The sequence below is a fragment of the Danio rerio genome, chromosome 22 (genome assembly GCF_052040795.2).
Source record: "Danio rerio strain M-AB ecotype USA chromosome 22, GRCz13ab, whole genome shotgun sequence".
In the NCBI taxonomy this organism is placed as follows: Eukaryota; Metazoa; Chordata; class Actinopteri; order Cypriniformes; family Danionidae; genus Danio; species Danio rerio.
In genome coordinates, this window is record NC_141042.1 from 38,422,280 (window position 1) to 38,448,370 (window position 26,091).

A 26,091-nucleotide genomic window follows, 5' to 3' on the forward strand; every position below is an offset into this window, starting at 1 on the left:
GGGAGGGACTGTGTTTTAAAGCCACGCCTCCTGAAAACACAAACGTGTACACAGAGACATGATGGCAGACAACCCACTAGTTCGTGTCATCCGCCAGTTAGAAATGTAGTTAGTGTTTGGCCGGTGTTACCTCCTCAGAATGTGCTACCGGTAACTCAATCTGTCATATTTCTTAAAAAAAACAGGGTTATCACATCTTGTCAGCTTCAAATGTCTATAAGAATGAACTACCTACTTAAAGAAGGGTGTAAAAACAGGAGTAGCACGTTTTGTCAGCTTCAAATGTCAATCGGAATGAACTACCACTCTAATAAACAAATGACATATAAAACTGATGAAATACAAAATTAAGGCAGTAGTTCACTCTGTTAGACTTTTGAAGCTGCTACGCCTTTTTCTACATTGTTCAATAGAGAAGTAGTTAATTTCGATATATTTGAAGCTGACAATATGTGCTACCCCTGTTTTTACATCCTTATTCAATGTGGTAGATCATTCTAATAGACATTCGAAGCTACAGTTTACCGGAAACAATTAACCCAGGTTACTGGCAAATTAAAAGTCCTATTAGCATGCTTCGGCATACACCCTATAGTCTACGTTTAATAGTTTAAAACAACATAAAGATTTTAAAAACAATTTACGCAAACCTAACATTTATGAAAGCTCCTTTGTGCACTTTTCAGTTGCAATCCACTTAAAACTAAAGTAAACCAATTTACTTGAATTAAACCCAAGTAAAGTAAATTGTAATTTACTCAAACGTTAGTTACTCACCTAATTGTTAAAAACTGGTAACCATAGTCTTCAATGTTTAATATTTGTTTTACCTACTATGGAAGTCAATGGGTACAGGTTTCTAACATTTAAAAATATATTTTAAATATATATTTTGTTTTCATCAGGAAAAAAAGTAATAAATGTTTTTTTTTTAAACACTTGAGGGAGAGTAATCAAGCTATAGTAATTTTTCATTTTGGGGCGAACTGTCCCTTGAAACAAATGGAAAGAGAATAGTAATTTTACCTTTATAGTAACTTTACCTTGTTTTGTAGTAGTAAACCATGGTAAATGTTTTACATAAGGACTACAAAACTAGAAAAACATTTCTAAGCTTGCCTTAATGTAAACTACTTTTGAAAATGTCGTCTTCCAGTCTAAATATGAACTTATTTAGTCTGAGTGAGAAAGTAATATGTTAATAAATCGTTATAAATCTTCATATTTTAATAATGTTTCTTTATTTGAAGCACACGCTTCGTTTACAGCTTACCTCTCACACTACGAACACCGGTTAACGTTACTTTCTGCATCGGTCAAACAGAACGCGCCTGCTGTTTTTCGTGACGTCATCGCGTAAATTGATTTCCCGGATGAAACCGAGTTGTTATGACAACGTCGGTAAAGGTGTAAAGCGAAAGTGCGAAACTACTATCGCACAGAAGCGTAATATTTCACTCATGGATACAGGAGCGAACACGTACCTCATTAGGCCGAATTATAAAGACAAGTAAGACGCTTTGCTTCCACTTTTTAAGGCTAAACTTAACGTTAGCTAGCTAAACTAGCAGCTTGCTAAAACATCAGCATCATCTGAACAGCATATGAAGCAGTGTTTGCCTTAACTCCTGAATTGTATCCAAATATCCGCTCGTACATTCGGACTTTCCCCTTAATAATATAATTTCATAAAAGTATTATTTGCAAACTCTAAATAGCGAAATCATATTAGCAGCCAGTGGCTGTCAAAGTGCAACATTGTTCACAGTCAAATAAACAGTGTCAATGTTGTTTTCAAGTCATACTTGCATGCTAAATCCGATTGAATATTCAAAGTAACATTGTAAACAATATAGAGACTTCTTAATGAACGAATGTGCAAATATAAAACCAACTTTACCTCTATTGCTTTACTGAACTGATAGACATTGGGTGCTAAATCCGAAATTATATTATTAAGGAGAAAGTCTGAATGTCTAAATAATGAACAGTAATTCATGACCGAAACATTGTTCCTGCACAAATAGCACTTCTTTTCAACCGTCGCAATGTTTACAATCAACCTCATTTTCCTATAAACGAGCTTTCCTATCCATTTATATTGATATATATGCGCAGGTGGCGAAGAGACCGATCCTTAGGGACCGTCTACAAAGAGCAAAACGCGAAAACCAATACTACAAAAGCTGTCAATAACTTCCCTCTAACACATATTACTGCCATCAAACACAGATCACACGTCACTGCTGTCCCGCTGGTTATACTACAACACTTAGTTTATATATATATATATATATATATATATATATATATATATATATATATATATATATATATATATATATATATATAATGTTTATGAATTTTGATTCTTAATTTTTTTAATGACTTTACTGTAAATCATTGTATTGTCACCAAATTCTGTTCACACGTAGATACTGTCCTGCTGGTTATACTACAACACTTACTGTTCTAATAAATTATTTAGCTGATTTTTTTATGAATTATTATTATGAAAAATATTCAATAACTGTACTGTATTCTCACCAAATTCTGTTCAATCAATGTACAACCTTGTTGAATGTTCACAGTCAAATAATTAGTGTCAATGTTATTTTCAAGTCATACTTGTATGCTATGTCCGACTGAGCATTTAAAGTAGAGTGGTAAACAATATAGGGACCATTAAATGAACAAATGTGCGAATATAAACCAACTTTACCTCAATCACACCGAATCTGCTCCATTTCTTGCCTTTGTGAATGTCATAAAGCATAAAACTGACTTTACCTCAATAATATCCGCAGGTTCAAGGCAGGTGTGGCGAAGGAGTGCATTGGAGAAATCCTAAGGGAGCAGCTGTATGGAGTTCAGTATGATCCCGAAGAGGTTCCCACATTATCCAGATCTTTAGCAGACTCCATTAAACACAAGCTAAAAGGTAACAGCACAGTAAGATTTAGATAAAGTTGGTTTTATATTCAGACATTCAGACTTTCTCCTTATATAACTTCGGAGAAGTATATTTTGCAAATCATAAATAGTGAAATTATATTAGCACCCTATGACTATCAATGTATAACATTGACCACAGTCAAATAAATAGTGCTCATGTTATTTTCAAGTCATACTTGCATGCTAATTCAGACCGAACATTTAACGTAGAGGAGTAAACAATACAGGAACCATAAAAATGAACAAATGTGCAAATATAAAACCAACTTTACCTCAATCACACCGAATCGTTAAGTCAACCCCACAATAATAAAGGGACTAAGCCGAAAAGAAAACAAATGAATGTATAATGATAATAATATTAATATTTCATTGTACATTTGCTTATACAATCCTGCACAGTGGCCAGAGGGATTTTGAGTCATTCTTCTTCCACAATAGTGGCCAGGTCACAACATGATGCTGGTGAAGGAAAACATTTCCTGACTCGCTCCTCCAAAACACCCCAAAGTGGCTCAATAATAGTTAGCTCTGGTGACTGTGCAGGCCATGACTTAAAATGCTCATAAAAAAAGATAATAAAACATGTAATCTATTAAAAAGATGAAAATAATGGCATCATTTATTAACAAATTGGCCTTTTTGAGTAAGAAAATCTAAATAATAAAATGTTAACAATGCACAGAATATAAAAATTTGAGTTATGAAAAAAAAACATTAAAGGTATTAATACATAAACAGATATTACCTAAAAATAAAAAGTAATCCCTTACTTTATTTTTCCAGCACAAAAGTAATCTAAGTACAGTAACTAGTAACTTTGTAACTAATCATACCCAACACTGCCCAGGTGTGCAAGGCATTATTTTCTAACAATTCAAAGCCCAATCATCGATTATTTCTTATTTAAATCATTTAGTGTTATTTATTTATTTATTTATACAGGGACAATAGCCCCTTTCACACAGTGATACCGGTAAATATCCGGAAAATTTCCGGAACGACTTTACCGGTATATTCAAAAAAGCGCTGTTCACACAGGCGAGGAAGTTACGGAAATTTTCCGGAAAAGAGCATTCACACATCCATTCCAAAATACCGGTAAATTCTGACATCATTCACCACAAGTGAGCTTTAAACGGCTGCGCTTGTATTTGTAAACATTTGACTAAATTACAAACTCTGTGGATGATCAATATTGTGAACAACTTTCACAGGATCACTTTCGCATGTCGAGATGTTCATAATATGTGCGTGCGCAGGCGCTCATATGCGCACGCAAAGCTTGAAGGTAAACAAACAACGGCTTATCATAAGCATCTCATCGATGATTATTTACACAGTTGGCATTAAGAAGAACATACAAACGTAATCTGACTAACTTCTAGCAGCTAAATGTGTCTGGAAAAATATTCAAAGGCTTTTATCCTCACAAACCGCACGGACGTAAATGCGTCTGACTGTTGTGATTGGCTAAAGCAGACGTCTCACGTCAGCACGTTCTAGACGTGCACGCGCTTATTACGGGAATCTTCCTTCTGCATTCACACAGCGCAGCATTCCGGCAAATTGCCGGTAATGTTACAACTTTTCTTACCGGAAAATAGCCAGAACGAATTTACCTGTATTTTCAAAAAGGACCTGTTCACACAAGGGGCTAATGTACAACATGACATGTTGTCCCAGAGTTAGCTATAAAGCTAATTTACATCTGTACCCAAACTTGCACCCAAACTCTGGAACTCTCTACCACGTTCACTCCGCTCCGCTAATAATATCTCTGAATTCAAATCCTTACTTAAGACTCACTTATTTTCTGAATGCTTCGCTTCTGATCTGCCAAACTGACTACTTTATCTGATCCACCACCACTCTGCTCATATGTCTCTTAGGTCTTGTTTGTGTAATTCCAGTTTGTTAGATTGGACTTCATGTATGTTTGTTTATCTTTTTGTTGCGTTCCTTATAAAGGTCAAGGTCAAGGTAAAATTTATTGTCTCCCGTAGGAGAAATTTGTTTTAGAAAAAAAGGTTCTGCTGTACATCGACACCAACAAGACAACATGTAACATACATACACATTAAAATCTAATCCTAAAATACCTCCTAATATAAATATGATTCCATAAAATCAGTAATTTTATTAAAATTTTTATAAAAAAATAAAATAATTAAAGTACCATATGCCCCACTGCCCTCTGTTGTGCAAACCAATCCTGTTATCTTAGTCTTTGACCATCCTTCCTTGCTTGCTCGTTGATCAACTTAATTGAAAAAGGAACAAAAGAATGTTTAAATCTATTATGCTTGCACAACGGGACCCTATATCTTCTGCCAGAATTCATCAGCTCATATTCCACAGACAGCACATGTGAAGAATCAGATAAAATATTGTTGGTTTAAATAAATAAATAAAGTGTCCTTGAGCTCTGGAAAGGCGCTATATAAATAAAAATTATTATTATTATTATTAATAAATGCCTGTATGTGGGGCATAAATGGGAAAGAATATGGAACCAAAATGTTTAGGTACCAGAAAATGTATGAAATAAGCTTTCTGATTGACATTTTAGGAGTATAAGACCTCTAATGAAGTATATTTGCTCTTCCTCAGACATGGCCTTTGACAGATACAAGTTCATCGTGCAGGTGGTTATTGGAGAACAGCGAGGAGAAGGAGTCAGGTAAGCAAAATCAAGCCCTCAAAATTATGCTTGCAAGCAGAGCCACGACCACAGGCATTGTCTTTCCTGATCGTTGTCTTCAGCTCTGACATTTGGCTTGTTTGTCACCAATCTGAGGTTTCTACTGAGTCTACTGATCTTTCTAGGCCACCCACATCCACAGTCACTGTGGTCTTTTTTGTGTTGCGAAACCAATATCGCAGGGCATCTGAAACTCACAGTTGTGCATTTGCAGATATCGTCAGCATCTGTGCAATAACAGGGTGGCTGCGGGTCCTCAAAAGCATCTTTTCTAGCACGAAAATGTGAATATTGGATAAAGTCGGGTTCAAACTTGTTTATTTTAATTGACACACAGTATGTGACCTTGGACCACAAAACCAGTGTTATATTTCATTGGGGAGCAGCCAAAAAATAGTGCCATTAAAATATTGTTGCACAATAAATCAAATTTCTAATTTGGATTGTGATTACTTATGCCATGGTTAAGTTATCGTTCAGTATCCTCTTCAAATTTGATTATATACTTACCGGCCACTTTATTAGGTACACCTCACGAGTACCAGGTTGCACCTTATTTTGCCTTCAGAACTGCCTTAATCAGGGCCGTGAACAGGGGGGTGGCCTGGGGGCTAGAGCCATTGCCCCTTTGGCCTCATTGGCTGAGGTGCTCCTCTCAGCCTGATCCCTCCCTCCCCCTCCAACACGTCCATTCCCCTGCCCCTGGCTGTTCAGTTACTGCTTCGCTTAAAGGGTCAAGAAACACCAAAACACATTTTTTGAGCTGTTGACAGTCGTATATGTGTCCCACACTGCTAAAAACACTGTTAGGACACCTATATTTCACTAAAAAGTGTAAATTGGTTGTTTTTGCGTTATTTCAAGCAAATTCGTACTTCCTGTTTGAAACGAATTTTTGAAGCTGCGTCACGGCCATGACATAATAGCGTGTATTCCAGCGTGCAGACTGGACGTCTGTGCCAGAGTGAGTCTTATTACGTCTTACAGTGTGCTGCATTAATGCATAAATAAGGCTTGGTTCAAACCAATCAGCGCGCTCTATTGTGCAACTTCATTAATATTCATTACTGTCACAGTGTTTAGATGACAGAGACGCCACGTTGTGTTGGCAAAACAAGCGTGAAGTGTTGCTTTATAGTTTGCTGCAGTTAAGTTTTGTTTTCATTTTCTCTCTGTGAGAGCTCAGCTGGAGTCACGTGTGGATTAACAGTGTACGCGACGCTCGACAACAATAACTTACGTGTCTAAGGAGGATTATTGTTTACCTGAGAGCTGTTCTCATCTGCAAACGCTGAGATCCGGATTAGCTTGTAGTCTTCTCTTAATAAAGACGCGGCTCTAGTTGCTGGTGATTGTCCTGTCTCTACAGATTTGGTAAGTGAGCGAACAGTGCTCTGTTTATTCAGTTTGCCCGTATCGAACAAACTATTGCACCGAGTGTAAACATGTTAGCACCACAACCAAACTTTAACCTCGTGTAGGATTTTCACCGCATTTTGTGACCGAAATAACACACTCGGCTTTCTGACACTATCTGTCGTGTGCATCTAAGTTTCCGGGAAATGCTGAGGTTTTTTTTTTTCTCATTCGCCGTGCGGTATCAAACATTGCATGAAAAATACACGCTTAGAGCAGATCCTCGAATCAAATATCTCGTTTGTTGTGAGGGGCATGAATGAATTCCCTGAATGAAAGAGCCAAACTGCAGTTAAAGTCCAATATTTAATAATTTGGCAACTAATTTGACCACAGATGTCCATGTAAACACAGTCACTTTGTCCCTGTGTGTGTATTTTGACTCTGAAACTCAGCGCGCCCAAATAGACACTCCCACACCATGCCTCTTTTCTTCCTCCGACACTCCCCTCAAAACAGAGCTGGACACGCCCACTTTTCTGACTTTTTCCAAAGTAGAGGTGTGAAAACACCCTGCTGAAACGAGGGGGTTTCATGGCCCTTTAACATCCACTGATTCCATTAATCCGCTCCATGTTTTACCGCCTGTGTGCCTGCTTTCCGGTGAGTGGAGATATCAGTTCTTAACAATCGTTGCATTACAAGGTAGATTGTCTCATTACAACCCACATTGCAGTCAGTGGTCCTCTAAAAGTGCTGACAACTTGTGCTAAATATCCACGTTCTTAGAGTTTGAATGTTTAATCAAAATCAGATCTAATATGAATAACAATGTTCTGTTGTTGGCACACTTTGTAGAAAAAAAATACTTAAACATGAGTATCTGTACCTCTACTTAAGTAAAGGATGTGTGTACTTTCGCCATCTCCTGTTAAAACCTATAAAAAAAACAAATTAAAAACATTACAAACTGTTGCCGGAAGGTAAATAACAAACTGGCCAGCTCATTTCCTCAGTCAGAATTTGTTAATTTAAATAATTAGAAATATAAATTAATAATAAATTTGTCTTAAAGCCTTCTTCAATCAGTTAATCTCACAATTTATGATGGTATACTTTCAAAAATGGGACTCATATAGAGGCCAAATTCTAGACTTTGTCAGTGGGGAGGTGGGTCTTTCGAACCACCCGAACCCCTCCTGGCTAGGGGCCTGATATACTATGAGTGTGAAAGTGCATAAGTGTATAGTGTGCCATTTGGGACGCAGAGATTGTCATGTTCAAGAAACCAGTCAGATGATTTTATGACATGGCGTGTTATCCTGCTGGAAGTAGCCATCGGAACATGGGTACACTGTGGTCATAAAGGGATGCACATGGTCAGCAGCAATACTTAGGTAGGCTGTGGCCAAGAAAATATCCCCCACATCATTACACCACCACCACCAGCCTGAACCGCTGACTACAAGGCAGGATGTATTCATGCTTTCATATTGTTGGTGCCAAATTTTGACCCGACTATCCCAATGTGGCAGCAGAAATGGAAACTCATCAGACCAGGCAAAGTTTCTCCAATCTTCTATTGTCCAAATTTAGTGAGCCTGTACAAATGGTAGCCTCCTGTTCTTAGCTGACAGGAGCGGCGTCTGGCACCAGCAACCATGCCACATTCAAAGTCACTCAAATCACCTTTCTTTCTCATTCTGATGCTTGGTTTGAACTGCAGCAGATCGTCTTGACCATGTCTACATGCCTAAATGCATCGAGCTGCTGGCACGTGATTGGCTGATTAGAAATTCGCGTTAACGAGCAGCCAGACAGGTGTACCTAATAAAGTGGCCGGTGAGTGTATTATTGTTTTTCGCTTTTCGCAGGATGGCTGCGCGCTGCTTCTGGGATGCAGATACAGACAATTATGCTCAGGAGATATATATGAACGTAAGTGAAGAAATATATTTGATTTGACTACATGAAAACTATTTTGAAATGTGATTTCTGGTTATTAATTTATTTTTCCCGTCTAATAGGACAGCTTGTTCTGTGTAGCTGCTGCTTTTGGTGTGTATTATTACTGAAGACGCGCTGATGACCACATATTTGCAGCTTGGGCCTCAAAAGGGTATATTTGCGCTATTTATTTGAGTCAATCTCTTTTTTGTTTCTGTTGTTCAGAAGTCTGTATGATATTTTGAATACATGAAGCTTTACAATTTTCAATAATGTTCGATTTATTTTATATACAGAAATAATTAAAGGAAATTGTCACTGTCATGCTCCATTTGGTTCATTTCATATGACCGACTGACTGATATTTAGTTATATTTTCACCTAATAACTAATTATGAATCCATTCACTCAAAACATTCATAGATAAACGAATAAATTAAACAAATCCACATAATAATAATAATTAATAATAATAATTCCTTACATTTATATAGCGCTTTTCTGGGCACTCAAAGCGCTTTACACAATGGGAGGGAATCTCCTCCTCATCCACCACCAGTGTACAGCATCCACCTGGATGACTGAACACATGAAGTAATCAAAGTAATCAACGTTTAACCAAACAATTTTGTGGGAAAACAACTACTTAATATGATACGGATTTAATGATGGCATCCATTCACATATATAATCATCTCAATGGGAACATTTAGAACAATCAAGAGTTTAGTTGAACAAGCTTTCAATGGACGATGGATTGAAATATTGCTAATTTGATTAAAAAAAAAAAAACTGAACTAGGGCCCTTACATACACTAACAAATATTTTTGTTGCTTGCTTAAATTACCTATTTAAAATTAGTTTAGGGCAGCATATAAAAGGAAGAAAGAGAAAGGAAGACTAAATGTTACGTTTATAAGGTCCCAGCATAAGGTGTCTTTCTTTTAATCCCTTTAAACCGCCCACTTCCAGTTTAGCCAATTATATTTCAGCATCCCCGGTTGCCTTGATGAGACACAGATTCAGAGTTCCACATGCTTTGGTTATTAATTAGCAAGTAAGATATATATATATATATTACGAGCATAAACATTAGGTGAGCAGGTTACATTGTAACCCTGTGTCCTAACAACAGGCTACATGACTAGATTTGTAGTGATGAGCAATTTGGCTTTTTGCACCAGACGAAACAGGACAGAAATGTAAATACAGCCATTCAGAAGCACAGAATAGTGCACTCACTGCACTCCAGCAAGATGGTAAGGTTTATAATCTAATTAATACAGATTAATCATCTTTTACATTACTAAATGTAGATGCTGAAACACTGATATGTGTTGGTTTGCACTGAGTCACAGTTCTAAAGTTCAATTTCTGACTGTTTATTTTATTTTGCAGATCTGAGGTGAACTGCTGCTGCTGTTTTCAGTAGTATGGCAATAAATGTCACGTAAAATGGCGTTCAAATTCACATTATTAGCATTTAACTCTGAATAAAGCACATGAGGTGTAACTGAGGCGATTATTGTAAGTCCTGTTGTTCACCTGTGAGAAATAGAAGCGAATTCTAATTTCTAAATTTCAGGTGTTGGTTAGAACAAAAACTTCTTTTAATATGAAAATGTTTCTTCTATCGCGTGCTTTTGCTTTTATTTAGAACACGACTTAAATCAGCCTTTAGGCTCCATAGTCAGGAACACTGCTGTTGATGTCGTCAAACTTGCAACCTGCATCTGTTTTGATCCATGAATGCAATACCTAGTTCAACCACTGGGTGTCATACTTACACATTGCACCTTTAATGGCGGTTCAAAGCCAGACAAATCAGCGCTGATAAAAAAACGTTAAATTTTATTATACTATATTAATAAATGTGTGTTAAATGAGTTTTATGATATTATTAAAAAAACACTTTCACGCAAGTATCTGTAATCTATAGTTACATTTTACCACAATATTGATGTGCTATGTGCGGTTTAACTAGTAAGCATGATTTAAATGGATGTTGTATAGAGGATCAGCCAGTATAATAAAATTGGACTTTATAAACATGTTTGTTAGTATTTTTTTTTTTTTTTTTTACAAACGTTACTGATTTTAAGCGCACATATGCATCCTCAATCTTCTGTCAAATGTGCCTTTCTATGTGCAGACATCCATCTATCTGCCTGTCTATTTTATTTTATTATGTTTATTTTTTTTACTGTGCAGAACATACAAGTCATCAAAGTCAGGCAACACAAACTTTATTCATGATTTCAATAAATATCAAAACAATTATGAGAAGAAAATACAACTAAACGAATCAAAACGAATAACAAAACAGAAACACATCAGCACAAAACAAACAAAAATGGGGCAAAAACAGAACAAAATTAACAAAAACAAAACAATGAAAGAAAACAAAGCTCAAAATAAAAAAGTAAATACAAAATCTAATCGGAACCTAATTAAAATAAAACAAACAAACAAAAAACATTTACAAACATAAAAGCCTAATAAATCGAAAGAACCGCATTGCTCACTGATGTGTTGACAAATAGGATTTATTTCTGAGGGTTGATAGACCAGCAAATCCTATCACCATCATTATTCGTTCATTAGATTGTGGAAAAATACAAGTATATTGTCTATAAATCTGTTATAGAAAATACTAAGCAAATACTTTACCAAGGTCACTCGGGTTTGTTCAGCACAAAATCAGTATTTATTTTTATTTTTTTTTACACAGTATCTATGATCGGAAACAACACATTTCTGAAATAAAAAATCTAGCCTCAGAAGCTTTGATCAGCCACTCTGTCAAACCTCAAGATTAAAGCGACTCAGAATTATTAATAAGCCTTGTGATGCGCCGTTATTTTTAAAGGTACATGTTCAAGTTGTACTGCATAGGCTTTTAGCGTCTCCTTAATCAAATATCCAGGGATGAAATATCCTTCTATAATTGGTTTCCCAGACCCCAATTACCCTACACTTATCATTCCCCATTGGTTCAGCAAGGCCGGTTTTACACTCTTCATGAAAATCCCAACATGTTTATGATAATGTAGATGTGTTTGTGTTGCGGTACAGTAGAAATCAGTACAGCAGTGCTTTTATTTACAAGAAAGGGCATTTACAGTTGAAACCAGAAGTTAGGATTATCAGTTTTGTTTCAGTCATGCTTAATAGCAGAATAAAGAGAGAGATATTTTTTGAGAAATTGTTATAACTTTTCTTGAAAGTCAAGTTTACATACAACAAGATTGTTTTGCCTCTGAAAAAGCTCAGATGATGGTGTCAAGGTTTTGGAAGTTTCTGATTGGCTAATTGACAACATTTAAGTTAATTGGAGGCACAACTGTAGAATAGTATTTAAGGAAAACCTCAAACACACCGCTTCCTTTTGTGACAACATGGCAAAATCAACAAGCCAGAATGAACAAAAAAAAAGCCAGATCACAATTTGCTAAATTACACTGGGAAAAGGCTAATTTTTGGAGACATGTCCTGTGGTCTGATGGACCTAAGATTGAACTGTTTGGCCATAATGTTACATTTGGAGGACAAAGGGGAAAGCTTACAAGTCTAGGAACCACCATCCCAACTGTGAAGTATGGGGTTGGCAGCATCATGTTGTGGGGCTGTTTTGCTGCAGGAGGGACTGGTCCACTTCACAGCATAGATGGCATCATGAAGAAAGAACATTATGTAGAAATACTGAAGCAACATCTCAAGACATCAGCCGGGAAATTAAAACTTGGCCACAAATGGGTCTTCCAAACAGACCATGACCCTAAGCATACTGTCAAATTAGTTAAAATGTGCTTTAAGGACAACAAAGTGAATGTTTTGGAGTGGCCATCACAAAGCCCTGATCTCAATCCTATAGAAAATTTGTGGACTGAGTTGAAAAAGCTTGTCCGAGCAAGACAGCATAGAAATCTGACTCAGCTACACCAATTCTGTCAGGAGGAATGGGCCAAAATTCCTTTAAACTATTGTGAGAAGCTTGAGGAAGGATACACAAAATATTTGACCATAGTTATACAGTTTAAAAGCAAAGCTTGTGACTGTCTCGAAATTAATAAACATTTCAAAAATAAAAATCTCATTATTCTGTCATTTAGCAAATGTAAATAATTTAGGTAATCCTAACAGACCTAAAATAGTAAACATTTTGTATGATTTAACAACAGACATTAAAAAAAAAAGTTCCTTTTTTAGAGTGTATGTAAACTTCTGGTTTTAACTGTATATGTAGTTTTACATTTAGAGATAAATAACCCTATGTTGGCTGCTAAATGTCAAATATTAAACATTTAGTCATATTTTTCTACATATTATCTATTTATATCTGTAAAAATGTGTAATATGTGACCCTGTGGGTCTTAAAGGGCGCCTATTATGCAAAAAATCTATCCTATAAGGGGTTTAAACATAATTGTGTGGCAGCTATCTAAATATAGACAGCTTCTAATGGTAAACATTTATTAATTCAAAATTTTATTATCACTCTTGATAATAACTGTCTGCAGAAACACTTTGATTGACATTCTCTCTTTGTATGTGTCATCAGAGGGGGAAAGCCCCGCCCAGTAGTGACCATCTTTCCCTCATTAGCTTAGGATGTCATTCTTGCTTTTGAACCTGCCACTATGCTGACACACAGGCATTTGTATCTCTGCCCTTTTTGTAAAAAGAGCACAATCTCATTTAAATTTAAAGCGACAGTCACCAAAATGACTGAATTAGGATCAAATCCTAATTGGAAAGAGCTATAAAACATTATTTGTGTGGTATTATGAGCTGGAACATCCCTTACACACTCTTGGAACGTCAGGGACTTATTTTACATCTCATAAAAAGGAGCATAATAGGACCCCTTTAAGTTTAAGGTGTATATTTTGTTGCAAAGGCGACAAAATATTGTATTTCTTTAACTTAACTATGTTAAAATTATTCGAATATTAAGTAAACATCTTCTTCTATGAAGACATTGTATGAAATTCCGACTGTAAATATATAAAAACTTACTTTCTGATTAGATAGACATTCATTTGTACAATTTTAAAGGTGATGTTCTCAGTATTTTAATATTAGCAACCCTCAGATTTTCAAATAGTTGTTGATTCATTCCTTTTCCTTCAGCTTAGTCTCTATTCTAGAGGTCGTTACAGTGGAATGAACCACCAACTATTCAGCATATGTTCTACGCATATTGCTGGTTGCCCTTCCAGCCACAATCCAATATTGGGAAACTTCAAATAGTTGTATCTCGGACAAATAATTTCCTTCCCTAACAAACCATACATCAACAGAAAGCTTATTTAATAAACTATGGTGTGTATTTTCCAATAATTCCCCCCAAAAACACTGTTAAACAAACGTTAACAATTAAAAAAAAAAAGAAGAATCAGCAGCTGTGGTTACCAGAATTTCACCATTAAAATCATAGTTGACACTCGGAATTGACATTTCCAACAGGTCACAGTTGCATGGTTCAGGGCTGCGGTGAATGCCCTCAGCTTTTAGCATGAATTAGCCTTCACCTTCTGTCTCCTTCCTCTTCCTGTAGCCTGCATGAGAATGTAAATTGTTCTCTGCGTCTGATGCCATATTTCAGGTCAAGCAGTTGCGCAGAAAATATGCAGAATGAATTATTTATATTTGAGCAATTGGCTTAACCATTGCCAATGCAAACAATGCACACAAAACAGCCTGTGTGAATGAGTGAATCTCTGCATCTTAAATCACATATTGAAACATGATTTTCTGCATAGATTGTGTGTAGTATGGATAAAATTTTTCAGACTGTGGTAATTATGGCCATTTTTTGAGCATTTCTGCAGATTTCATTAAGAACCAGTAGGGGGCAGTAAATACGTGAATTATTCGTTAATTCAACTGATTGGTTCAAAACACAGATTCATCCATGAACAAAAAAAGTTAATGGCTGCATCTGAAATCACATATTGAAACGCGGTATTTTCTACTTGTATTGAGTGTAGTATGAATGAAATGTCGACGTATTAAATCCGTCATGTTGATAATGTCATGTGACTTACAGCGAAAATTCATTGGCTGTGTGCGAAATTGTATATCTTGTTTAGTAGATAATAAATGGTTGCTTTATTGTCGCTAAACAGAATTGTTTAATTTAATAAATGTAATCTGGACATAGTACGTTTTTAAATGTTATTTTATTAATTCAAAGAAGTTAAGACGATACAAAAATCTGACCCCACAGTGTTTACTAAAACCAAGCTAATACATGTAGCCTACAATCATGCGTTTTTATATTTGACTGTACATACAATCTTTATTGTTACTCGGCACATATGCTGCAGCAGTCATGCTAATAACAGCCTATTGCGTATGCATTATTCCTCAATTCATATAAAAAAAAAATAAAGTTTAGCTCTTTAAAAGGGTAGTTCACCCAAAACTGAAATTTCTGCCATCATTTAAGAAACTTTTTTTGTAAACAATGTATACGTTTTTATTTTCGGGTAAACTATCCCTTTAAGAATAAGCACTAGTTCTGTTTCCAGAAGTCAGTTGCAAGCCCCGCCTTCTCAGTGACCTCACACTTGTCAATGGTGAGCGATGATTGGCTGGAAAGCAACACGTTTCATCAAGAAATTTAAATATATATTAAAAAACTGGAGTCTGAACCTGGCATTATTAACACAATCTCACGGCAATTCGTGAATTTTGAATTTAGTGGCTAATTCAAATTAATTTGTACGATCTAGTTCGTACAATTTAGTTCGATTTGCTCATCCCTTAATGACGGTTGGGTTTAGGGGTGGGTTTTTATATTGCCACGCCTCCTTTTTAAAATCGTACAATTTCATACAACTGAACTCGCACGAATTAGCCACTAAACTGACCCAACGTAAAATACTAACGTTTTCTCGTGAGATCGTGCTGTCATTATGTACAACTACACTTCTGTTTACCAATTTACTCCAATTTACTAATGTTAAAGCTCCAGGATTAATTTAACCACTTCTAATATATAATCCTACGCATTTTACACAACCTTAGGGACATGTCTTATTTTCTTGACCTTCATCCACGTCATAATCGTCTCCTTCAATAGTCACAGTGCCGTTGCATGGCGGGACGTCACTGACGGTGCTGCGAACGGTGACTCTGGTCATGCTCAGAGAGCGCTTTCTCGGGACGGGACGCCATTTATGGTGGCACATCACCTCTTTGAACATCTCCCTGAAGCGGGTGGACATCAGATTGTAGAGGACGGGGTTTATGGCCGAGCTCAGGTAGAAAAAGACCCCGGAGATGACGTGGACGTACTCGTAGACCTCAAAGATCTCGATGTGCTCGCTGTCCTTCTGATCCATGAAGCTCCACATCAGGCGGTCGGTGTGAAACGGAGCCCAGCAGATGCCGAACATCACCACCAAAACAACTGAGGAGAAAATACAGGGTGTCTTTAAAGGGATAGTTCACCCAAAAAGGATAATTCTGTCATTGTTTACTTTTTATCAGTTTACAACAGAGCCCTGCACATGACATAAAGAAAAAAACTTAATGATAAATAATAAAATCTTGGGCAGGATTACTTAGTTTCCTCTTCATGTGCACTAAATAATCGTTTAGTGCTGTATTCACTTCAACACAGGCTCATTCTGAAAGCGTAGCCCTATATAGATTTCTGGAGATCACGAATTATGTATCCAGATGTACGTATGGCTGAATTTCGTTTTTAAAACGGAAGATCCAGGGCGGTGTGACACTGTTCCTTTTCGCGCTTACCAGCTGACCGCTTACCTCCATATGAATGTTACCAGTTTGCCCTGTAGCTTGCCATGTACATCGGCGGATATGAGACGCAGAGAGGAGTTGATCACAGCGAGGAGGTTCGAGTCCAGTGAAGAATGGTTTCAGAAAGTAGGTAAGACAAAAACAAACCAAAAAATAAATGTGGTAAGATCTGAAATCTAAAAAATCAGACGAGGGTCTTTTTTTGGATTATTTTTAAAAAACACTGTCGGTTGGGTTTAGGGAAGTGGGTGGGCTGGTCAACCTGTGCTTTTGAAAACACTATTGGTTGGGTTTAGGGAATGAGGAGGGTGGGACAGTCGCTCGGTCAGTCAGTCGACAGCGGCCTCTGTCCGTGGATTTATGTGAGAACAGCAGGCATGAATGCCACTCGTGAGAGAAATCTGAGATCTGAAAAAGCATACACAGCGGCCTTTAGTGGATTCACAAAGCAAAAAACTAAAAAAAACATACGTAACGTAGCTCCTGGGACGTATTTGGCGCTCTCCAGAAATGTATATAGCAGTGTGTTTTCAGAATGTGCCGGGGTTGATTACCTTTCAGGCATATCGTATCTGCCTTTGTAAACTGCTACATGGACAAAAAGCTGAAAAACTTCATTTAATGTGCACGATTCACGTAGAAGATGGACACAAAGTTCCTTAGCGAATTTGAAAACATCGGCATGAATTAATACATTGGGCTACAGTTTATTTAAAGAAAGAGTAGATCCAAAAAGTATACCATTTAAGTTCTAGGGGACTTTTTTCTTTTGTAGAACTTCGAGAAAATTGCAAAGTATTGAACACGTCATTTATTTTCCTGGGTATAATATTTCTAAAGGAGCTGTTGATGTGGAATGGAACCAGATTTTGGTAAAAATCCAAACAACATAAACATAAAAATAGTTGTGTATAACAATGTACTGACACAAGGAGAAAGTGCTGAACTACTGAAATGTATTTAATACTTTATATAAAAGGCCCTATATGACGGCAGCCTAAAGACGTCTCTCATATGGAGAAAGAGGTCACATGCATTGCTCAGGTCTGAGTTTCTCACAGACTTCAACGGAGTGTCAAAATATTGACGGTTCTGTGAGTCTCGTCTGTCAAATCTGATCTTTATTATGTTTTCTCTATTGGACTTAGGTCAGGTGATTGGCTGGGCCATTCTACAGCTTGATTTTCTTTCTCTGAAAGCATCTGAGAGTTTCTGAGAATTGCAGAGAACAGTCACTGTGAACTTTAGTTCCAATCACAGGTGTTGCTAGATTTCAAATTTTGTATTTTTTACAGGGACATAAATAAAACAGTTACTGGTGAGTTACTGATCTGCATTAATGTTACACACACACACACACACACACACACACACACACATACACACACACACACACACACACACACACACACACATATATATTTATATATATATATATATATATATATATATATATATATATATATATATATATATATATATATCGGCAGTTCATTCCACTGTAGCGACCCCGGATTAATAAAGGGACTAAGCCGACAAGAAAATGAATGAATGAATATATATATATATATATATATATATATATATATATATATATATATATATATATATATATATATATATTTGTTTTTACTTTTTAAAATATTTTGTAAATGATGTCTAACAGAGCAAGGAAATTTTCACAGTATGTCTGATCATATTTTTTCTTCTGGAGTAGGTCTTATTTGTTTTATTTCGGCTAGAATGGATGCAGTTATAAATTTTTTAAAACATCATTTTAAGGTCAATATTATTACAGACCTAACCAGGACTCGAACCAGCAGCCTTCTTGCAGTGCTAACCACTGAGCTGCTGTGCCATCTTCTCCAGGATTTATCTAGGAAAAAGGGTGAGGAGTTGCGGTGGAGGGGGGATTCTTCAATGTGAAGATGACGAAGGTAAGGACGCTGTTTTTTTTATGTACGTTTGGATTGGTCTGATCATATTATAGCTAATGCGGGACCGGCTGTGGTCAATCATAAGCATGTTATCCTCTCGAAATTAGTTTATAAATAAACTTCACAAAGTTCTAAGAGAAAAAAGTTGGAATAGCTAATAAATAAAAAAAACCCTGAATTTAGAGTACAGATTTCACAATTTTGAATATATTTCTCACAATTCTGAGTAAACAGTCAGAATGGTAAATAAACAAATCTGAATTTTGAGCACACGTTACACCATTTTTATTGCATTTTTCTTTTTTTTTCACAATTTAGAACAAATAATTACTCTAAAGCCTAAAAAAGGCAAATAAAGTTGCATTTATCTAAGCAAAAAGTGAATGGCTCAATATAAATACTCAATATTCACTTTTTATTCCTACCATTGTAGGTTTACACGTTGCGCTTAACGTGTTATTTTCCGCATCGCATTGTTTATACGGTATATTTTTCTCTCTGAATTTTCAAGACAAAATATAGAACTTGCGAAAAAGCTTGCAGATGCTAATAAAGTCTGACAAAAAAGAGATTTTACCTTTCACAATGTAAAAAAACACAATGACAATATTCTTCCAATTCAGAAAAACCCCTCAAAACTGAGATAAAAACTTACGCTTATTAGAAAAATGCACACAATTATTTGTTGTTCCTCTCCAAAAACACCCTTTCCCTCGTGTCTTCTCAATGTATATCAATAAACTTCTTCATCTACCAATGGTTAGAGGCTATTTCCTCCAATTTCTGTCTTTATGACAGCCCGCCATCTACAAAACGATTGCTCGTCAACAACTGTTTGGAGCGTAAACATAATAATGATGCCATTAGGCTGCCAAGACTGCACGCGAAACCAAAAGATGACTCAAAGTGACGGAGCAGGCTTCATATGTTATGAATACGCTTGCAGTGTAATGTGATTCAAAGCAGTCTGCCAGTGTGTAACAGTCGGCCTACTTACACAACATCTTGGTCACCTGCTGGCGACGGGTTTTCTGCTGCTGACTGCGCACATTAGATGAGCTGTCCAGGCCCGAACTGGCTTTGGCCTCCAGGACCTGCAGCATCTTCTCCCGCTTCAGCTGCATGCCGATGAGCAGATACAAAACGCTGATGGTCAACATGGGCAACAGGAAGAATAGCAGAGTCGTGATTTGGATGATCAGGTTGTACATCCAGCGCGGTTTCACGAGCATGCATGTGGCGGAGTCGAGCATGACTCCTGCTGCTTTCCCTTTAGGAGGCGGGAGAGTAAATATACCGTGGAGGACCGTGTTGGGAATGGCGCAAAGCACGGAAATGCTCCAGACGCTCAATATCAGGCGCTTTGCATGAGTGCGGGTTACTACGTATTTGGCTCGGAGTGGGTGAATCACAGCAATGTAGCGTTCAACGCTCAAAGCAGTTACGTTCAAGATCGACGCAAAGCAAACAGTCTCGAAGAGAAGAGTCTTGAAGTAACAACCGCCCTTGCCTAAAAGGAACGGATAGTTGCTCCACATTTCATAAAGCTCCAAAGGCATTCCCAGGAGAAGCACTAGAAGATCTGAAATGGCCAGGCTGAACAGGTAGAAGTTGGTCGGCGTCCTCATGACTTTGTTTTTAGCGATGACAATGCAGGTAAGGATGTTTCCCACCGCTCCCACCAGGAAGATCAGGAGGTAGGTCAGGCATACAGGCAGGAACACTGGGGATCGTCTTGGCCCGAGGTATTTCTCCAGATACTCGTCTTGGTCAAGGCAGAAGTCTTCAATCTCCATCTCGGTGAGGTTTAATGCCACACTGGCGTTGCAAAATAGGTCTTGGATGCATTTTGGCGTTGAGGAATCGGTCGAGGAGCAGTTGGGTTTGGGGATCATTCCGGACCTGCGGATGGGAGAAGAAGAAAGGGTTGGAGATTATAGGTGAGGAACAAGCTTGTTTGATGATTTTTTAAAAATTCATTCATTCATTTTCCTTCGGATTAGTCTCCTATTTATCAGGGGTTGCCCTAATCGAACTTTTCCAGCATATCTTTTACGCAGTGAATGTCCTTCCGGCCGCAACCCAGTACTTGGTATTAAAAAAAACAATGAAAATGGTGTAAAGACGACAACTCATTCAATGCTGAAGTGTGCTTACCACAGGTGGGTAGGCTTGAGCAGCTGGGGGGGTGGGGTTAGTGGGGGAATGATTAAGGACTGTCTCTATAAATAAAAAAGACGAGTTGATTAATACATAAAGTGCATGCATGGGGCACGCTGTCGGCAGCAATTGTCACTGTCATTATTGCAGAATTGATGCCCTGCAGTGATTCTGTTTAGATTCATATGTCTTCCACAGACAGTACAAAACTCACGCAAACAGGCTTTTTAGTAATTATGGTTGCCAATTATTTAACTGGAAATCATTTGGAACAAAAATCTAAACAGAATATGGTGGATGGAGTATGGTCTGTATGGTTCAATTCATACACTATCCTTCCTACAGTTAGTAACATGGAAGATTAGTGCATCCTAAATCCAAGTATAATGAAATCAGTTTAAAAACGTTCATGGTAAGTATGTTTTCAGTGTTTGTATTTAATTGTTGTTTTTCCAGTATATATATATATTCCACGACATCTCAAAGGTGCTCTATTGGATTGAGCCTAGTGACGGTGATGGCCATTTGAGTACAGTGAACTCATTGTCATGTTCAAGAAACCAGTCTGAGAGGATTCACGCTTTATGACATGGTGCGTTATTCTGCTGGAAGTAGCCATCAGAAGATGGGTATGCTGTGGCCATAAAGAGATGGACATGGCAGGATGGATCCATGCTTTCATGTTGTTGATGCCAAATTTTGACCTGACCATCTGAATGTTGCAGCAGAAACGGAGACTCACTAGACCAGGTAACATTTGTCCAATCTTCTATTGTCCAGTTTTGGTGAGCCTGTGTGAATTGTAGCCTCAGTTTCCTGTTCTTAGCTGACAGGAGCGGCACCCGGTGTGGTCTTCTGCTGCTGTAGCCTATCTGCCTCAAGGTTGGACGTGTTGTGTGTTCAGAGATGCTCTTCTGCAGACCTCGGTTGTATCGAGTGCTTATTTGAGTTACTGTTGCCTTTCTATCAGCTGGAACCAGTCTGGCCATTCTCCTCTGACCTCTGGCATCAACAAGGCATTCGCACCCACAGAACTGCCGCTCACAGGATATTTTCTCTTTGTCGGACCATTCTCTGTAAACCCTAGAGATGGTTGTGCGTGAAAATCCCAGTAGATCAGCAATTTCTAAAATACTCAGACCAGCTCGTCTGGCACTAATAAATATGCCACGTTCAAAGTCTCCTCCATCCCCTTTCTTCCTCAATCTGTTGCTTGGTTTAAACTGCAGCAGATCGTCTTGACCATGTCTACATGCCTAAATGCATTGATATATATATATATATATATATATATATATATATATATATATATATATATATATATATATATATATATATATATATATATATATATATATATCCCCATCCTCACACAGCATTCCAGAGAAGAACATTTCTATCACAGGAAACTGAGGCTACAATTCACACAGGCTCACCAAAACTGCACAACAGAAGATTGGAGAAGCGTTGCCTGGTCTGATGAGTCTCCATTTCTGCTGCTACATTTGGATGGTCGGGTCAGAATTTGGTGTCAACAACATGAAAGCATGGATCCATCCTGCCTTGTATCAATGGTTTAGACAGGTGGTGGTGGTGGTGTAATGGTGTGGGGGAAAAATTCTTGGCACACTTTGGGTTCATTAGTACCAATTGAGCATCGTGTCAACGCCACAGCCTACCTGAGTATTGATGCTGACCATGTGCATCCCTTTATGACCACAGTGTACCCATCTTCTGATGGCTACTTCCAGCAGGATAACACACCATGTCATAAAGAGCGACTGGTTTCTTGAACATGACAATGAGTTCACTGTACTCAAATGGCCTCCACCTTCACCAGAACTCAACCCAATGGAGCACCTTTGGAATGTGGTGGAACAGGAGATTCACATCATGGATGCGCAGCTGACAAATCTGCAGCAATGATGCCATCATGTCAATATGGAGCAAAATCTCTAAGGAATATTTTCAGCACCTTGTTAAATCTACGCCATGAAGGATTAAAGGGGATCTAAAGGCAAAAGGTAGTCCAACCCGGAACTATTAAGGTGTACCTAATAAAGTGGCCAGTAAGTGTGCGTTTATTTGTAATAAAAACTGCATAAATATGATGTTACACAAAATTAATTTACATTCTGACAACATGCTGTATGCAAATTACGATAACTCTCATGTTTTTTAACTCTTCAGTAAGCAATAAAAAAAAAACAAAATTAATGAAAATGTATGAAGTTATCTGTTTATCTGTAAACTATTTCTATACTTCAGAAAAATCCCCCTGTACTGTAACAGCAAAATCACACAGAGAATGATCTGCTTGTTTCATCATGATCAACAATTGTGCCAGAAATATAAACCGAACAAGCTCTCACTTCAAACCACCGCCGAGAACAGACATCATTCAGTCTGGTCTAATCTACACTCAATCCCCAGAGCATTTCATTAAGAGGACAGCTCCTAAATTAGTTATTAATTCCAATCTACCTCCAATATCTGACACAAACAGCTGTAAACCGATAATAAAAGTCACAGAATTCAACAAAGCAAACTAGCTTACCTTACAGTTCACCACAGAGCACGACCCAGCCTCTTAAAACAGAAATAATATCAAAATGAAGCCTGCAGATTCAGCTTGTCTTGTTTAAAACACTGAAGCTCATCAGATGAGGAGGAAGGTTTCCTTGGTTATACTGAGAGACACAGTTATGCGCTCTCTCTCTCTTTTTGGTCTCTCTTTTCATCCTTATTCTGTGTCATCGCGAGTCTCATTTAACCCTATCCGAGCAAGCGCGCTCTTCCAGCCTGTCACCCAAACATCTGCTCATATCACACAGCAAAAGCGGGATCTACTCTCTAATCCAATTTCATTCATGCCATTGTATCTTCAGAACATCTGTGTTTAATTGAACTGGGTGACTGAATTGAATTAAGCACCGCTAATTAAACCGAGCTCCTGGAAAAGCATACCTCTGGTTTCTCTGATGATATTAATCCTCGAAGATAACGGGCGTCTTTTAGATGGAGCGTGCGAAGTTATCGGATGCAATGGCGTTTTGGGAAATGCTGGAAAGAAATAGTGTTGGGGAAATCTGATGCTTGATTTTAATCATCTGAATCAACCGAGCGTATTCAAATGAGATGCAAAACTGAACGCTTGTGCATAACAGGATAGCTTAGCTATTTAAAACCGTACTTTAGTTTTAAGAGTTCACACTTGGCTTATGTTTAATTATAAAGCTTGTTTGGCATGCTGTCCCGGGGGGACAGCTCTTTAGATCCTCGAGCCCGGGGTTCCCTCCGGTTTGCAAGGCGAGAGGGGAGTTTGAGCTCAGGTAGATCTGAAGAACTCCCCTGCTGTAGTAGCTAATGAACAGATAGGGATTGCTCTTAAGAGATAGCTACTTGCTGGGAGGATGTCTATGATGCTGATTTGGATTAGTCAATAAACTCAGGTTGCATGTTTTTGGATGGTGGGAGGAAACCGGGGAACGAGAGCAAAACCCGCGTGAGCACAGGGAGAAGGTGTAAACTCCGTCGGCAGGCTTGGTAAGGACTAAATCAGGGTATCTTCCGTCCATTTCATATCCGTTTACCGGTGGCCGGGAAGTGCAAAACAACATTACAAAGTGTGAAACACTTTTACAAAGCTCGAGACAAATTTACATTTTGAAAAACATTTTTATTTATCATCATCAGGCACAATTACATAGGAAAAACTATTTTACCAAGGACAAAACGAATTTACATTTTAGAAAAAATATAAATAACAAGACGCAAAACACTTTTACAAATCCCGAAACAAATTTACAATTACAGATTCCCTACGGAAAGGGCATGTACCACACTGTAAAAGTTTGTTACACTGTAAAACATTTTAATTCCTGTTGCCAGCAGGTGGCGCTATAACTGTAACTGGATATTGGCATGTAAACATGTTCAGGTCAGGACTGTTATCAAACGTGTAAATTTTGAGGCAGATCGGGCAATGTGTGCCTGAGTTATAAAAACTTCCTGTTTCGTAGTGAATCGTCAAAGTTTGCGAGGTCGCCGCGTACACACGCCCTTTGACGAAATCTCTAGATCTTCGCAATTTCGCAAATTGGCCAAGGCCTTTAGATGACAAAACCCAATTTTGGTGTTGATCGGATGAAATCCCTAGGTGGAGTTCGTTAAGATACAACGCCTGGAAATGGCAAAAACGCCACTTTTTTGGCGCAGGAAGTTAAAAATATCTGACTTCCTTTTGGGTTTGGGATTTCGCTCCAAGAGACTTTTTTGTAGGTATTGGCATGTTTGACGTGTGTGCCAATATTCGTATGTGTGCGTGAATCATGGCTCCGAGGCCAGTCCGTCAAATGTGCATAGGTGGCGCTGTTGAGTCATTTTGCCACGCCCACTTTCGAAACCTATAACAAATGTAAATTTTCGCCAATTCTAGGATGTGTGCAAAGTTTTGTGAGTTTTCGAGCATGTTTAGACCCTCCAAATTGCAATTCATTACTGAGAAGAAGCGGAAGAAGAAGGATAATAGGAAATGGAGCAATTCCAATAGGGCCTAGGCACCGTTTCGGTGCTCGGTCACTAATAATAATAACTGGCTAATAATAATAATAATTAATATTGTTTATTTAGTGTTTTTTTATTGTTGAAGTTTTATAATAGTTTTTAGCAGGACCAGAATAAGAACACATTGGGCTCTGGGGCTATAACAAAGGGTACCACATGTTTTTATTTTGTTTCCTTCTATTTTAATTAAATACAGTTGTGCCCTTCGAAATCCTCCATTCCAAAGGGCCCTTAGAAGTGGCCCATTTTGAGCACTTCAGTTTGAAGCGACACTTCAATATGGCTTTCATGTTTGTTTTCCCTCTGAAGAGCCCTTCGGAGGGCGATATGTGTTGTTTGGGATGCACCTTTTGTGTGACACACCATTGTAAAAAATGTTTTGAGATCTTGCATATTCTCTTCAAATTCCGGCATTGAAACGTTATACTGTATATGTGTCCTCTTACATTTTTTTCTGAAATTTATTAGCATAGAAAAAGAAATGAGAACACATAAGATAAAAAGACACGTATAAACCAAAACTTGAAATGAATAGATTACACTGCGTTTAAACACCACAATCAGGGGCTATTCACACAGAAAGTGAGAGATCCGGGGCATCACTTACCCTGAAGGGCAGCACAATGAAAGCCAAAGATGTGTTCGGTGTGAATGACCCCTTACTGGCAAAATTACAGCGTTTTCTACCC

At 37.7% G+C, this 26,091-nt stretch overlaps 2 protein-coding genes across 5 annotated transcripts in view; one reads left to right on the plus strand and one right to left on the minus strand.

Annotated features, from left to right (window-relative positions):
* Positions 1-1,270: 1,270 nt before the first annotated feature.
* On the plus strand, positions 1,271-9,734 carry dynlt2b (dynein light chain Tctex-type 2B). Of its 2 annotated transcripts, NM_001423759.1 has the most exon segments (6): positions 1,271-1,510; positions 2,808-2,941; positions 5,569-5,638; positions 8,890-8,953; positions 9,043-9,414; positions 9,563-9,734. In NM_001423759.1, coding segments are annotated over 5 exon segments (453 nt in total). In that variant the 5' UTR covers positions 1,271-1,373; the 3' UTR covers positions 9,091-9,414; positions 9,563-9,734.
* Positions 9,735-15,133: 5,399 nt separating this feature from the next.
* Positions 15,134-26,091, minus strand: part of nmur1a (neuromedin U receptor 1a) — a 35,953-nt gene continuing 24,995 nt past the window's right edge. The window contains exons 1-4 of one of the 3 annotated variants that reach the window (XM_087304751.1): positions 23,394-23,487; positions 20,834-20,898; positions 19,674-20,578; positions 15,134-16,383 (exon numbers count right to left, since the gene is read on the minus strand). In XM_087304751.1, the coding sequence (XP_087160877.1) occupies positions 15,995-16,383; positions 19,674-20,571 (1,287 nt within the window). In that variant the 5' untranslated portion in view covers positions 20,572-20,578; positions 20,834-20,898; positions 23,394-23,487 and the 3' untranslated portion in view covers positions 15,134-15,994. Of the gene's footprint in view, positions 16,384-19,673; positions 20,579-20,833; positions 20,899-23,393; positions 23,715-26,091 lie in introns of those variants that run through there. The other 2 variants (XM_087304749.1, XM_087304750.1) reach the window with 2 other exon arrangements.